The following is a 13,798-nucleotide window of genomic DNA, read 5'->3' as shown; positions in this document are numbered from 1 at the left end:
ATAATACAAAGGAAAAACCAGTAGTGGTATACAAAGGATATAAAATTGTTAGTGGAATCAATTGTCTTTGTATTATCCTTAATTTTTCCAGGTTCCGAGTCAATGTTAGCAAATCTACGGGGATGGATACAAATGTCCACAAAAATTGTAAATTGTAACAATCCCAATAGTTCTTCCAGGGGTTAAATTAGTTTTTTCACAGCTCTGTTTTTGACTGCTGGAGAATATAAAGCTAAATCATAACTTTCAGCATATTGGGGTTCTTAATTAAGTTTTAATTCAGTAAATTTAAAATCCCACAGAACAAGTGCAAAAATACTGTGTTTACTTTATATTCTGATGCAAAAATCTCTTTTCATGTTCCTTATGGTCATAGTGCATGTATATTGCTTATGCTGGGATACGGCCACATAACCAGACAGCAGCAGCATGTGCCAATCAGATGCATATATATATTTATAATATACCTTCTACAGAGACTGATATCTCCAGCCGAATGCCCACTAGCATAGTGTCCCGCAAACAGCATAAACTGCTTGAATGCTCACCCTGCATGGTTACCCGACAAACAAGCACCAAGCTGAAAATTATAATGAGCAACAACAAACACTATAGGGCTGTTCCCCTGGGAAACAGGCGAACAATATACTAGTGCCCCTTATATAAATCAATGTAATACTTGATGATGCCCCTTATACCAAATCAAATGAATCTTACCAATTTTATTGCGAAAAGTTTGTTTTAAAAAATTAAAAAGTTTTATTTAATATGCACTCCTGAGTATCTTTTATTTATTTGTTTGAATTATATTTTGTCGTTTTTGGTCAATATTCAATACCTGGCGAGGAAGACCATTATTATTGTTGTAATGGTGTCGCAGACGAAAGTTCCGGTACTAACTACTCGTATGTCGTAAACGAGGCGGTTTAGTTGACCATCATAGGGTATAGTGTTACAACATATTTGACACCGCAAATCCCACAATTATGCGTATGCTGATAATAAGTAGAGTTTTCGCCGCTCGTTATTTTTGGCATACGCCTGCTGTACGACACGATGACAACCGTAAACATGGGTTAAAAAATGCCGAGAAATTCAAATATTCTAAATATCATGGTTTTTACAATATTTTGATCAGTTTGTTCGTTATTTATTTTTCCATTACATATATGTTAAGGAGCATAAACAAATTTAATTCCCATGTCTGGACTAAAGCCACACTATACGTAACTATCAATAAAGAAATTAAGTTAGATTCGACCCCGATATTGTTAGTATTTGCAGATGTAGTTGAAATTAGGTTATATCAAAAATATTCATAATGATTTCTTAATAACCTTGGTATAGCAGTTGTTGAAAGTCGATACTTGTAAACATCGTTTAAAACTTGTCGCCATAGAAGTTACGATTATTGCCGAATGGAAGTCGGAATGTTCATGACCCGTACTTGGAAGAGTTCGGACGGACGTTACGTAGTTACGGTAGTCACTTGACGTTCTCGGCAACAACGTTACAATGTCGGTTAACTTCGGATTTTTGACTAATTGGGACCCACCTAGCGATGTTCAATATTTATTTGATTTTTAACAAAAGTTTCTGAATCATCGCGTACAGACAACGAGCAAGTGTCAAGGGCTCCACAAGAAATTAATTTCCCTTTATATCTTGATATTGACCTAAAATTTTATTAATATTAAATATAGATTATATTTTTATTTTAAAAGTTTGCATTTCAGTTTACACAAACCACATACAACTACTCATAAATTAGCTTAATATATTATACACTCAAACTGTCTGTCTGTATATATGAGAACTTTGACGTTACATTAGTTTAACGTTGTATCATCAGTATCTTTTTGACGCGTCAAATTTGATCTGCCTCATTTATTAAGTGAATGAAACAACGATGCGACTCCATGCTATGTCAATATAACCTACCGCTTATAATTGTCTGAATAACGATTATGGATTATAGATCCTATAATGTATAACAACCTCTTTTTCTTCTATAAAACTCTTTTCCAGATTATTTCGAATGTCGGATTTTTTACCTGTACGTATCAAACAGTTCTCTTGTTCACAATATTATACCAAGTATTTCGAATTATAGCGCACCTAATGTTACCATGACACATGGACCCGGCCTATCCATCCTATAAGTCCAGTCACGTGTCCTGTCCTGTAGCTGGTCAATATGTTATATTCTACCAACAAACGGCCTTCTGCTGACTATGAAACCTAGGAATGAACCTGTGTAACAGCAAAACCACTGCAGTCATATAGAACTTATTGTGAAGTCCAGGTGTTCGAAGGTATGTGTATTCACATTAAATTTGATTAAACAGATTCGATATATTGCAAATCAATAAGTAATATAGTCGTGATTGCACATTATTATGGACATGATGAATTTTGGAGACGGTTCAAAATGACTTAAATCGGATCGGTAAACAAATAATTGTGTTAAGTACTACATTAGGGTTCTATTGACCTGTTTTGAGTTTACTATCACAGCCCGTAAATATATGAGTTTTATCTGAAAATCGAAACATCTTTCTAAAGTCCAAATGAACATACATAGTATTAGAGATACTTTTGGTTTCTTGTTTTGTGATACCATTAAATTCATTTCCTAGACACCACTTTATGGGTTTTATATTGAGAATCAATTGATAGCTAAAATAGTGACAATAACGAGAACGAAATTATGCATTATTATGCGCTTGTAACAACTAATTGTTTATAGTGATCTGTATGAGGGTACTCGCGGTTAAATATATATATTACATGTGATATCTTATGCGTTGCGGACACTGTCATTCTATAATTTACTGGAGACAATAATTGTGAACCATTTCACTTTGTGACATAACTTTGGTGATATCTGTTGATTTGATGAATAAGTATGTCCTTGTGGGAATTCATAACAAAGTGTTCAAATATTGGTTGATATTACAGGATGTCCTCCTGGCAGGAAAGGAATTTCATGTGACCAAGGTAATTTTGATTTTGTAACCGTAAGATTATTTAAAGTTAAACATTTAAAGGTTATCTTCATATATCCAAGTAAATGGCAAACATGTGTACTGCATATCACACGGTATATATCATGATATTTCTTGCTTTTTTAGGTTGTAAGTCTTGTTTTTTTTCAGTTTTGTAAAATAAAAATGGATTTTTATGTAAATAAAACACTTGATTGTAAAGTTTTACGCAGGCGCGTCTCTTATATATTGATATATTCACACTCGACAAGAGCATAGACTAGATGTTCTGACTTAAAATTGTTTTCAGATATTTTGCAATCGGTAAAATAAAACATATAAAGGAAATAACGAAATCATGTTAACGTTATCAGCATGTGACGCCGGTACATTTGGACTAGACTGTGCCCGGACCTGTCACTGTGCTATATCTGACTGTAACAAACAAACGGGTGTGTGTACAACAACTGGGTGTTCTGCTGGGTGGAGGGGCATGTCATGTGACCAAGGTAAACATTTTTGTTTAGATAAGAATTGCACTTTGACATATTATTTAGTATGGAGTGTTTTGAATATTTTCTTAAACCGTATCGTTTGTATTTCAGTTTGATTGCGTGCAAATAACAAATCAATTGCGGCTAAAAAAATCAAATGATGGCGATGAAGAGTAAGAGTTTTTACTATACCAAGGAGACAAGCTTGAATGAAGTCTTACAAACCTAACCAATACATATATATGGGGTTTTCCAGTTTTATGCAGTAGTCAGTGGGGGCACCATGGGGAAATCATTCTACAAAACTTAATTCATAAACCCTAAAAGGTTCACATTTTTTAATCTGAATTATCTAAGTTGTGCTGAAATTCCTCTCTTTTTTGCTGCTAAGTATGGTAAGATTGATGTATACAATTATAATTTAGCGTTATACTGATTACATTAAGTGAGAGAATAACAGAAACGAGGAAACACGCCGAGATACTTGTCTGTATACGATAGTAAAGGTTTGCAAGGATTTTCGCAGGCAAGATTTGTTGGATGTTTATTTTAATACTTCCGTATGATAAAGGGTGCACAGGCCACTCATTTGGACGAGACTGTACCCAGACCTGTCATTGTGCTACCCCTGGCTGTGACGGGAGGACTGGAGTATGTATTGTTTCCGGATGTATGGAAGGATGGAAGGGACAAGCATGTATTCAAGGTAACCATCAATGTATTAAAATGTAGATACGATGAACCTATTATTGTAGGCGATGTGCTAAAAAATAGAATTGATATATACTTTGAATGCGGTTCAATTTGACAAAAGTTCATTATTTTCGAATGATACCAGTATGCAATGCCCAAATACAGATAGGGAACTGTGAACTTGTTTGTTAAATTATTCAAAATTAATTGATATTTAATGAGATCCTCTTTATTGGAAAAATCAGCCTTGTCTTATTAATTGGTGATCGTAAAATTAAAACATAATTTTTTCAAAACCGGCCCTTATTCAATCCGGATCCCTGTGTATTCTGCGTTATCTTATGGTAGAAATTAAAACCTGTATAGTCCGGTCATCGGGTTAAAACAAGTTGTTTCAATACATTTACACCCTCTCCAGATATACTAGATATGGTCGCATATTTATTACAAATATATAAGAAATATTAACCAAAAACCGAAAGTACTAACCGCTTTTATCTGACATTCAAACAGTTTCTTTCGTTGACAGCCTGTATCAACCACACATACGGACGAGACTGTACCCAGACTTGCCATTGTGCTAACTCTGACTGTGACAAGAGCAGGGGGTTATGTTACAAAGCCGGATGTGAAGAAGGATGGATGGGACGCACCTGTAGTCAAGGTAATAATAATCCTAGTAATCATATTACTATCTATATGTATATCAATAATGTTTTTCTTATTATAATGTGATTTACTTAGAAGTGATGAATATGTAATTGGTGTATACATACATTATCAATTGAAATTGCATGAGTAAGTGTGTGAGATTATTTCCTTGGAAATTACATTTCGTTTCCTTTCTCTCAAATAAATAGTTAGATAAATGCATAATTCTGCTCTATAAGTCATCTAGAATACAAATAAACCGGCATTTTTGTTTTTATTATCAAACACATTATAGAAAGAGAATATATGGTTAGAATCTGAAATTAAAACGTTCATTTTTGTGCGCGACACTTCGGAAAGTTGAGGTTACAAGGCTTTGCGGTGTGATGTTGTCTTTCCGTGTCGAACACCAAAGTAAGCCTTCTATTGTAAGATACTTACCGTGCATTATTTTTATCCTGTTATCATTGCAATATAACGACATTCAAAACAATGCCAAAGTGCCGCTTATTTCCATGCTTTGGCTTGAAGCGAAGCGATTCTTTGTGCACAGGAATAAAATTCATTTACTAACCCAGAATGAGAGTGTAATTCTCTTTACTTCCATAGGAAATATATAAGCGCCTTCGTTAACAGTTCCAGTAATGATGTTCTTAAAAACCAGAGTATAATATCCCCTAAACAGAAATGGAAAAACTATGAAAACAACCATTCCTCAACAAGGAATTACATTTTGCATTTAAACGCATACCTTTGTCATGAGCCAAGACAAAAGACGATAATGAAATAGCAGGGTTTTAATATAGTGAAAATAACGTCATTCCTATGAATGTGACGGCACATTTTTGCGGAATTGAATAACGTTATATCCACCGGAAGACAAAATTTAGGATCAATGAAGGAAAAGTTTTTTTCTGATGTGGAATAAATTCAGGCAACATGGATTGTCGGAGAAAACATCGCTCAATATATGCGGCAGCTGCAGCATAAAAAGTTTCCTTTCTTTATCATTTAGTGGTAAAATAGGTCTTTCTAAGACTTAACAATATTATTACAGTTTATTGTTTTATAATTCCGCAGTTCTCAAACATGTGATTGATTTATCAATTCGTCAGACCGGCATATTTTGTGAATCTGCTCTATGGGACTTTTAATACCTTAACATGTTACAGCCTGTACCAACCATACATTCGGACGAGACTGTAACCAGACCTGTCATTGTGCTAACTCTGACTGTGACAGGAGGACTGGGGTATGTAAAGTACCCGGATGTATGGAAGGATGGAGGGGACAGACATGTAGTCAAGGTACAAATATATTAATTGATTGGTTTTCAAAGTATTTAATACTATTACAATATGCTCCGTTATGGTTTATGGTGCAATAATGCATTATTAACATAACAACTTCCCTTTACCTATTGATTTTGTATATTAAATACTACACATTTCACATTTTCTTATGTCCGGTTTCGAAGAAGAAGTATCCGATACTAAAGCTTTTTAAATTACTTATTATATGAAAAATATGAGAAAAAACCCACTTTCATTAGAAATAAATGTGTCTTTGAAGTCATAGAAGTGGCAGCAACATCGATTTTATCGCCAAAATAACACTGCCACTTGCTTTGAAACACAGCTTGTACCCACCACACATTCGGACGAGACTGTAACCAGACCTGTCATTGTGCTAGCTCTGACTGTGATAGGAGGACTGGGGTATGTAAAGCACCCGGATGTACGGAAGGATGGAGGGGGCAGACATGTAGTAAAGGTAAGGATGAATGGTTCCTTATCTAATTATTTTATTGATCATAGTCAGTTACTTCTATTGTTTCCAATAAACGCCAAGTAGAAGTTATCATACAAACTAATAATGCTATGCTAAGTCATTCTGTCTTATTAAATGTAAAGTAAATTGATAACAATATTCGTGTTAAAAGGATAGTATCTGATCACAAAGTATATGCGTATCTCATTTAGAATTTACATCGTTTTGATAATCCTGGATATGGCATTGAGATGGAAATTAGAAATATTATACTATTAATATAGACTTCCAGATGATAATTTTATTTACAAAACTTGACATTTATTACACGAAAAAATGTATAACGTGATGTTAAAGATTGTTATCCTATAATAATCATCCATTTCCCTCTAAAAAACGTTTTGTATTCCAATATAACGATTGCATTGCCTACATCATATATATTATTGTTTCCTGCTTACAGTCTGTACCTACAACACATTCGGACCAGACTGTTCCCAGACCTGTCATTGTGCTAACTCTGACTGTGACAGGAGGACTGGGGTTATGTAAAGTACCCGGATGTACGGAAGGATGGAATGGCCAGACATGTAGTCAAGGTAACAATGCATGGTTCTTTATCTTATTTCAGTTAGTTTGGGGTATCTAATTACACTAATTGATTCCAGTAAAAAAAACTTAACGTATACGGAAAGACGGAAGGAAACAAACGTGTAGTTTAGACACTTATAGAACTTTTATGATAATTCATGATTCGATCATTTGCAATGATATTAGCTGTTTGCTAAAATGAAATCAAATTCATTTTATTGTTTGTATATGTAATTTTCTGCAAATAGATATGTTCAAACGCTATTTAAAAGTTTATTTTTTATTGATTTGATTTTTATGTGTTATTTCATGCTATTTTTGCTGTTCATGTAATGTTCCTAATGCTTACTGCTAGCCGAATAGCTATATTTACATTTTGCCTAAACAAAAACCCTTTATGATAATTATGATATGGATTATGATTGAATAGATAAAGCCTAGACCTGTTGTAGTAATACCTTTATACATGAATGGGAGTAATGTTTACTGACACCAATATCTTATCACATTGACCCTGATTGTTCAGATTATTGACTGAAGTGGTAAAATCAAATTTTCACTCGCATCTAAAATATGTTTAACTGTGGAATAAAAAATGTAAACATGACAATCAAAGGATTGTTAGATTGCATTTAATGGGATATAAATCCGGGCGCTATTCTATTTATCAGCATTCAATCTCCAATAACTGCAATCTAGCAATCATTTACCCGTAATGCTTAATTCTGGTCCAGCTTATTCATGAAAACAATTGCCATGTTTCATGTGCTCAGAATAAATGAAATCTTACGGTGCCCTTCCTTGTACGTCCAGTCTCGTCCCTTCCTTGTACACATCGTCATGTCCTTTCCTTGGTACGCTCCTTACGTCTCTTCCTTGTACGCCTCGTCCGTTCCTTCATCGGTCGTCCCATCCTTGTATGTCTCGTCCCGTTCCTTCACCGTATGCCTTAACAAATCAATAAAAGTGGAGTTACAGATAAAAATAAAATTATCAGTGGTGACATAGATATTATAAGATTAAAAGTTACAGATAAAAATGAAATTATCAGTGGTGACATAGATATTTATAAGATTAAATTCATATTCGATAAACTTTTCGGTGGTTTCAATAATTGCACTCATACAAATAAGATGTACAACAACGAATAAGAAAAACTAGTTTACTACGGTTAAAATAAAACAAAAGCATAATGAAGTGTCTGATTTAGTTTTGTCAAATTATAGCGGTATTACGATTAATATTGGGGTATCGTTGTGTATTATTTGAATATCAATATTGTTTTAGACAATGCGCCGTAATAACTTGCGATTTACAAAATAACTGCAGTGGCGAAAAAATGAAAGATACAAAATATGCTGATGAAGTATTACTGTTTAGACATAATTAATTTTTCTTTGTTTTTATATTAAATCCGTTTTTATAAAAGTCCGACTCAATTTTCCCGAAAACTTGACGTTATTGTGACGTCAAATATCGACGTTGCGTATTGATTTTGAAGAATACTCCCTTGGGGAATAAATCGAATCGTACGTTTAGACATATTTTATCAAGTAGTCTGAAGAATTAATTTAAAATCATTGATAATCACATTTTCCTCGAATTATGAAAAACATACTCAGATTAACACAGTTTACAAACAAAATGTCTTCCATACCACGACGAAATAAAGAAAACAAATACTGACATCAACGTTGAATTTAAACTGTCATATTACAGGATGTGTGACAACACATTCGGACGAGACTGTGCCCCAAACCTGTCATTGTGCTTACTCCGACTGCGACAGGAAGACTGGGGTATGTAAAGTGCCTGGATGTGACATGGGATGGAATGGAATATCGTGTAGCCAAGGTAACTCTTTAGCGATTTGTGTTTGCTTATAGTTCTAGTTTCTAGTTAAAAAACTTTGTTGTTTACTTTGGTTTTTTAGATAAGAATAATTTATATACTTTAATCAAAACCAATCCTAATGCATCATATGTATTGTTTTGCGATGATCATTTCGATGTACTTGTAGAATGCCGACCAGGATATTTTGGTCCTAACTGTACAGAAGAGTGCCATTGTCAGCGTCCCGGCTGTAACCATATAAATGGAACATGTCACAACGTGGGATGTGAAGCGGGTTGGTCAGGAAAAGCTTGTGACCAACGTAAGTTTGGTGCAATTGTTCTGAATACTCGCATGAACAATATACATTGTTGTTTCAGACTATTATGTGATTTTTGATGTGCTACTTTCTTTAAGTAATACATTACAAATCATAATATTTGATGAATTTAGCTGTAAAATAAACATTAAACTAAATGAATCTATGAAATCATAGAAGTGTTAGCGACATCGTTTTTATAATAAAATAAAACTGCCACTTGCCTTGAAACACAGCTTGTACTAACCACACATTTGGACGAGACTGTAACCAGACCTGTCATTGTGCTCACTCTGACTGTGACGGGAGGACTGGGGTGTGTTATACATCGGGCTGTGACGCGGGATGGAATGGAAAGACATGCAGTCAAGGTAAGAAATATTATTAGTCTTCATAACAAAAGAGCAGATGGATTCAGTGTTCAGATCATAAACACTTTCTTTGTTATACATTACATTATTAAGTTATAAAGTAGTTAATGGCTCTTAAAATCTTCTATATATTCATACACTTAATGATGCAGAATGTGTCTTTAAAACAATGCGAAGGATATTTATACATAAACAGAGAAAAACAAATTAAGTCACCTCTTACAATAATACAAAGGGATGGTTGTAACACTGTTTCTATTGCGTAAAGGATGCAATGTTTGAAGAGTTGTTAATGATTTGTCTTAACAGTTGTCAGTAGTAACATTTGATGAATTAAAGATTTTTCATTTACAAACAAACTTGATCTGTTAATTATGAGACAATAAACTCATTGTTTACTACAACGCAACAAGGTCAAGCGATAATTAAAGATTACACAGCATTTATTTCACATGAGTGATTTATTTTTATTTACAATTTATTCAAACTAGATTAAAAAGAGGAGTTTAAATGAGTGTTTATTGTAACTTTAAAATTTATTGTACCAGTTTGGTACAAAACCAACAACCATAAGTTGACCTATGACGTATGACTTATTTCGATCATAATTTTAACAGTTTCAGTTGATAGTTGATTAATACAACCCTATTGCTGTAGAAATCTAAGATTTTTTACAGATGTGTTGCACGGGTGTAGACCCTAAATATTATTTATGTTTAGATGTTCTTCACTAATATTATTTCACACAAGGTTTTGGTAAAGTATATATTACATATGTGTTTTTGTATTATATATATTAGTGCAAATAATACTATCATTGACAGCACAGACGCGGACAGGAACCACAACCAAGACACGTCATAGTAAAGAAGTAAGTACAATACATATATATTATATATCTTGTTCCACATTTCAATGCGATCCAGAACTCATGGTTTTGAAAGCGAATTTATTTATTGATTTAGTAATGTGTTTTATAGGATCAATCTTTCCCCAAAATGCACCACTGGATATGGCGTGTTTGGCAGCATTCTAGCCATTTCTATCACCTGTAATATAGGTCTTATCATACACTGCCTGAGGTGAGTTAGACTCAGTTATCAGGGTTTAAATTGCCTTATTGAGTCCTTACTACCATTTGTGTTTCATTCCTATTTACATCTTTTATCCTTATACATACGTACGCGTGTAGTTAGTAAGGAATATTTTGCTGTTCTCTTGGCAGTAATATTTTGAAATATTCTACACCGTTGACTAGATATCGACGGGATCAAAGCATTGTAACACTCACCCAAATATTCGATGTACGTTTACAAAAATGTCTTAAAAGTTCAATGACGTTAACCACTTTGGAACTAAATTAAATAGGAAGTTTTTTTTAATTTATGTGCTGTTCTATGTCTTCAAAATGAATTTGAATATATTTTAGGATGCGTGGCAAAACAATTCGAACGTCAACACCTTCCACTGAACTACATACTTATCGTAAGTGTTCACTATATATGTAGCATGACAAAGACTGGTAACATGAGTTACGATCTATTTATATTTATCAATACTATATATACCATGGATTGTCAACAGGCGGATTTGAATAACTTTTTTTAAACTTTATATTAAAGTAAACTTTAAATATTTGTATGTGGTATTTGACATTCACATATGTCTTTACAGATATGCCCGACCACGACGGCAATTATGAAGGATTGGATTCAAGAAAAATAGACACTACACGAAATGTTTATGATACCATTGGGAGACAGGGTGATTAAGATATGAGGATGGAGAGACTACTTACATCCATCTTATTTTTCCTTGCATAAAATCGTGCTTGTGATAACAAATAGGTCAACTATATATCAGTCGCCATAGGCAATGTTTTCATTGAATACGTGTGTGATGTGTGTACTTTTGTAGACATGGTTACATAAGGAGTAGTCCATTTCAACCTGTCTAACTAAGACAATGCTACTGAATGGTTCAAATGTGTTGCAAATTTGGACCGTAGAAGTTGCCATTCAACCCATAACGTTAGTGGTAGTTCTCCTGGTACCCATATACATCCTACATATTACACATTGTTAAATGAAATTGGTAGATTGATATAACAAAAACTTTCTATCTATTACAAACACCAACACAACCCCATAGGTTTATTGCTAATAATAACATTGAATCGTTGAAAAAATTGAGCCATTTTTCAGATGACAAAACTCGTTTGGAGTTTATGAACACTTCATTTCAATTGCATATATATATTATATAATATAAGCACATAATATAAGAAATACATGATATTATTATGGCTGTGATTACAGTAAAACACGTTTATACCGAACACGGTTAGAATTAATTTATTGTTATAACTTAGTTTAATTTCTGTTCATATTCGTTCACATTACTGATCTGTAATATATATATATAAGAACAATGTTTATAAGGAAGTGAGGTTCGTTATAACTGTATAGATTTTAAGGCATAATACCAAATTATGTGCATAATAGTATCAGTTTGAATGATTCATAATTCTGATATAAAAAAAGAGAAAAGAAAACCAGGTTACACATTATTAAAAACCCATTTGTTTTTGTAAATGTAAATAGATACTCATTTCATACAAAACTTGCATCATTGACGCGAAAAATACTGGGGTATCAAGGATAGGTTTATGTTTTAAAAACATGGCTATCCTTGTAGTTACTTTAGATATTTCGGATTGTTTTTACATTTGTTATCCATATCAATGTTTAATAAAAAGAAAGTTTCAAATTATGTTTTTCTCTTTTTGACTTGTAATTGGCGATATTGAGATGTTTTTTTTGGAAAATATTGCAGGAATAATTCATTACACAATTTCTGACACATTGGGAGCATACTTCTAATATCTCTCATACTTAACACGGGACTTGACAGTGTTATCTCCCGCATACTAATGACGTGGCGTCATCAATATATTCAGAGACCGTTGCTGACGAGTTAATTGCATTAATTAACCATCAAGATCTGATCCCTGCACAACACACAGTGGAACAAATTACAAACATTCATTTACAGTAACACACAAAACAAAGATAGTAATCGAAATTCAAATTTAGGGAGACAACTCCAATAATCTTATGATCATTGCTTTAAATATATTTTGTTAAGATTTATAAATGGAATAGCACACGACAATAAAACAATGTTTTTTTTTTAATAAAATGTAAATAATGACCAAAAAGTGATTTATATTTCCTATTGATGAATTTTACTTACAAATATGTAGTGTATTAAGTATATTTGTGTCCCTTTCTACGAACAGATACAGACCACTAAAGGGGTTGGAATATACCTGTTAAACTGACAGACTTTTGTAAATTCAAGTAATATTGATATTAGTTCGAATTCCATAGATCACTATTTTAAAGCGTCTTTTCATGATCACTATTTTGCTATCATCATGATTATTCACCGTAATTTATATTTTGTTCAGGTCAAAACACAGAAAAGTAGTATATTCGTATTATATCACTTTATTTACGGTAGTTATATCACATCATCGGAAACTAAGTACATATCTTTTAAATACATTTAGAATAAAGCAATGTCTCTTTATACCTTAAGAAAGGTATAATTTATGAAAAAAAACCGGTACCTAAATATGATCAGGTATAGCAAAAAAAAACCGCAATTTATGATATTATATCATATATGTATCTGGCTATGATCAATTGTTGTATTATTCCTAACCGTTTAACTATGATCCATTTGTTCAATTATCCAAACCGTATTAGGGGTTTAAGGAGGTAATGCTTTAGTGAAAAGGGAGGTAACTCGTACATGCAAAGTCACAGAATGTGTAACTTGGCCGCGCATGCGCATACTGTTTGATTTACAGAGCAAATTTTCACTTTAAAGTTTGAAAGTTGAAGCGATAAAGTTTTATTTCGGACAATAATAAGGCTCCCTTTACCAATATGAAATTATATGATACGTTCAGCGTACAACAAATGAGGATTACTATACACTTTTCAAAGTATTAAAACATATTTTATAAAGAGAAAATTCGAAAACAAAGGAGGAAGGGGTGGGAGGCGGCTTTTGGTCAAA

General features: G+C 33.1%; 1 protein-coding gene across 1 annotated transcript; it reads left to right on the top strand.

Annotated features, from left to right (window-relative positions):
• The first annotated feature begins 2,957 nt into the window (after window positions 1–2,957).
• LOC138313290 (multiple epidermal growth factor-like domains protein 10) lies at window positions 2,958–12,252 on the top strand. The gene is made up of 13 exons (XM_069253794.1): window positions 2,958–3,000; window positions 3,362–3,496; window positions 4,053–4,187; window positions 4,704–4,838; window positions 5,998–6,132; window positions 6,464–6,598; window positions 7,129–7,194; window positions 8,906–9,040; window positions 9,207–9,341; window positions 9,575–9,709; window positions 10,534–10,580; window positions 11,139–11,194; window positions 11,384–12,252. The coding sequence occupies exons 2-12, from the start codon at window positions 3,481–3,483 to the stop codon at window positions 11,178–11,180; spliced, it is 1,116 nt and encodes a 371-aa protein (XP_069109895.1). The 5' UTR covers window positions 2,958–3,000; window positions 3,362–3,480; the 3' UTR covers window positions 11,181–11,194; window positions 11,384–12,252.
• The last annotated feature ends 1,546 nt before the right edge of the window (window positions 12,253–13,798 follow it).

This window comes from Argopecten irradians, unplaced genomic scaffold (genome assembly GCF_041381155.1).
Source record: "Argopecten irradians isolate NY unplaced genomic scaffold, Ai_NY scaffold_0634, whole genome shotgun sequence".
NCBI lineage: Eukaryota > Metazoa > Mollusca > Bivalvia > Pectinida > Pectinidae > Argopecten > Argopecten irradians.
Note: the sequence above shows the minus strand (reverse complement) of the source record. Positions and strands in the feature narration are given on the sequence as shown.

Coding starts and splice junctions, on each gene's coding strand:
- LOC138313290 (XM_069253794.1), top strand. Junction 4,839..5,997: donor GGGACGCACCTGTAGTCAAG/GTAATAATAATC, acceptor AACATGTTACAG/CCTGTACCAACCATACATTC. Junction 9,342..9,574: donor AGGAAAAGCTTGTGACCAAC/GTAAGTTTGGTG, acceptor CTTGAAACACAG/CTTGTACTAACCACACATTT.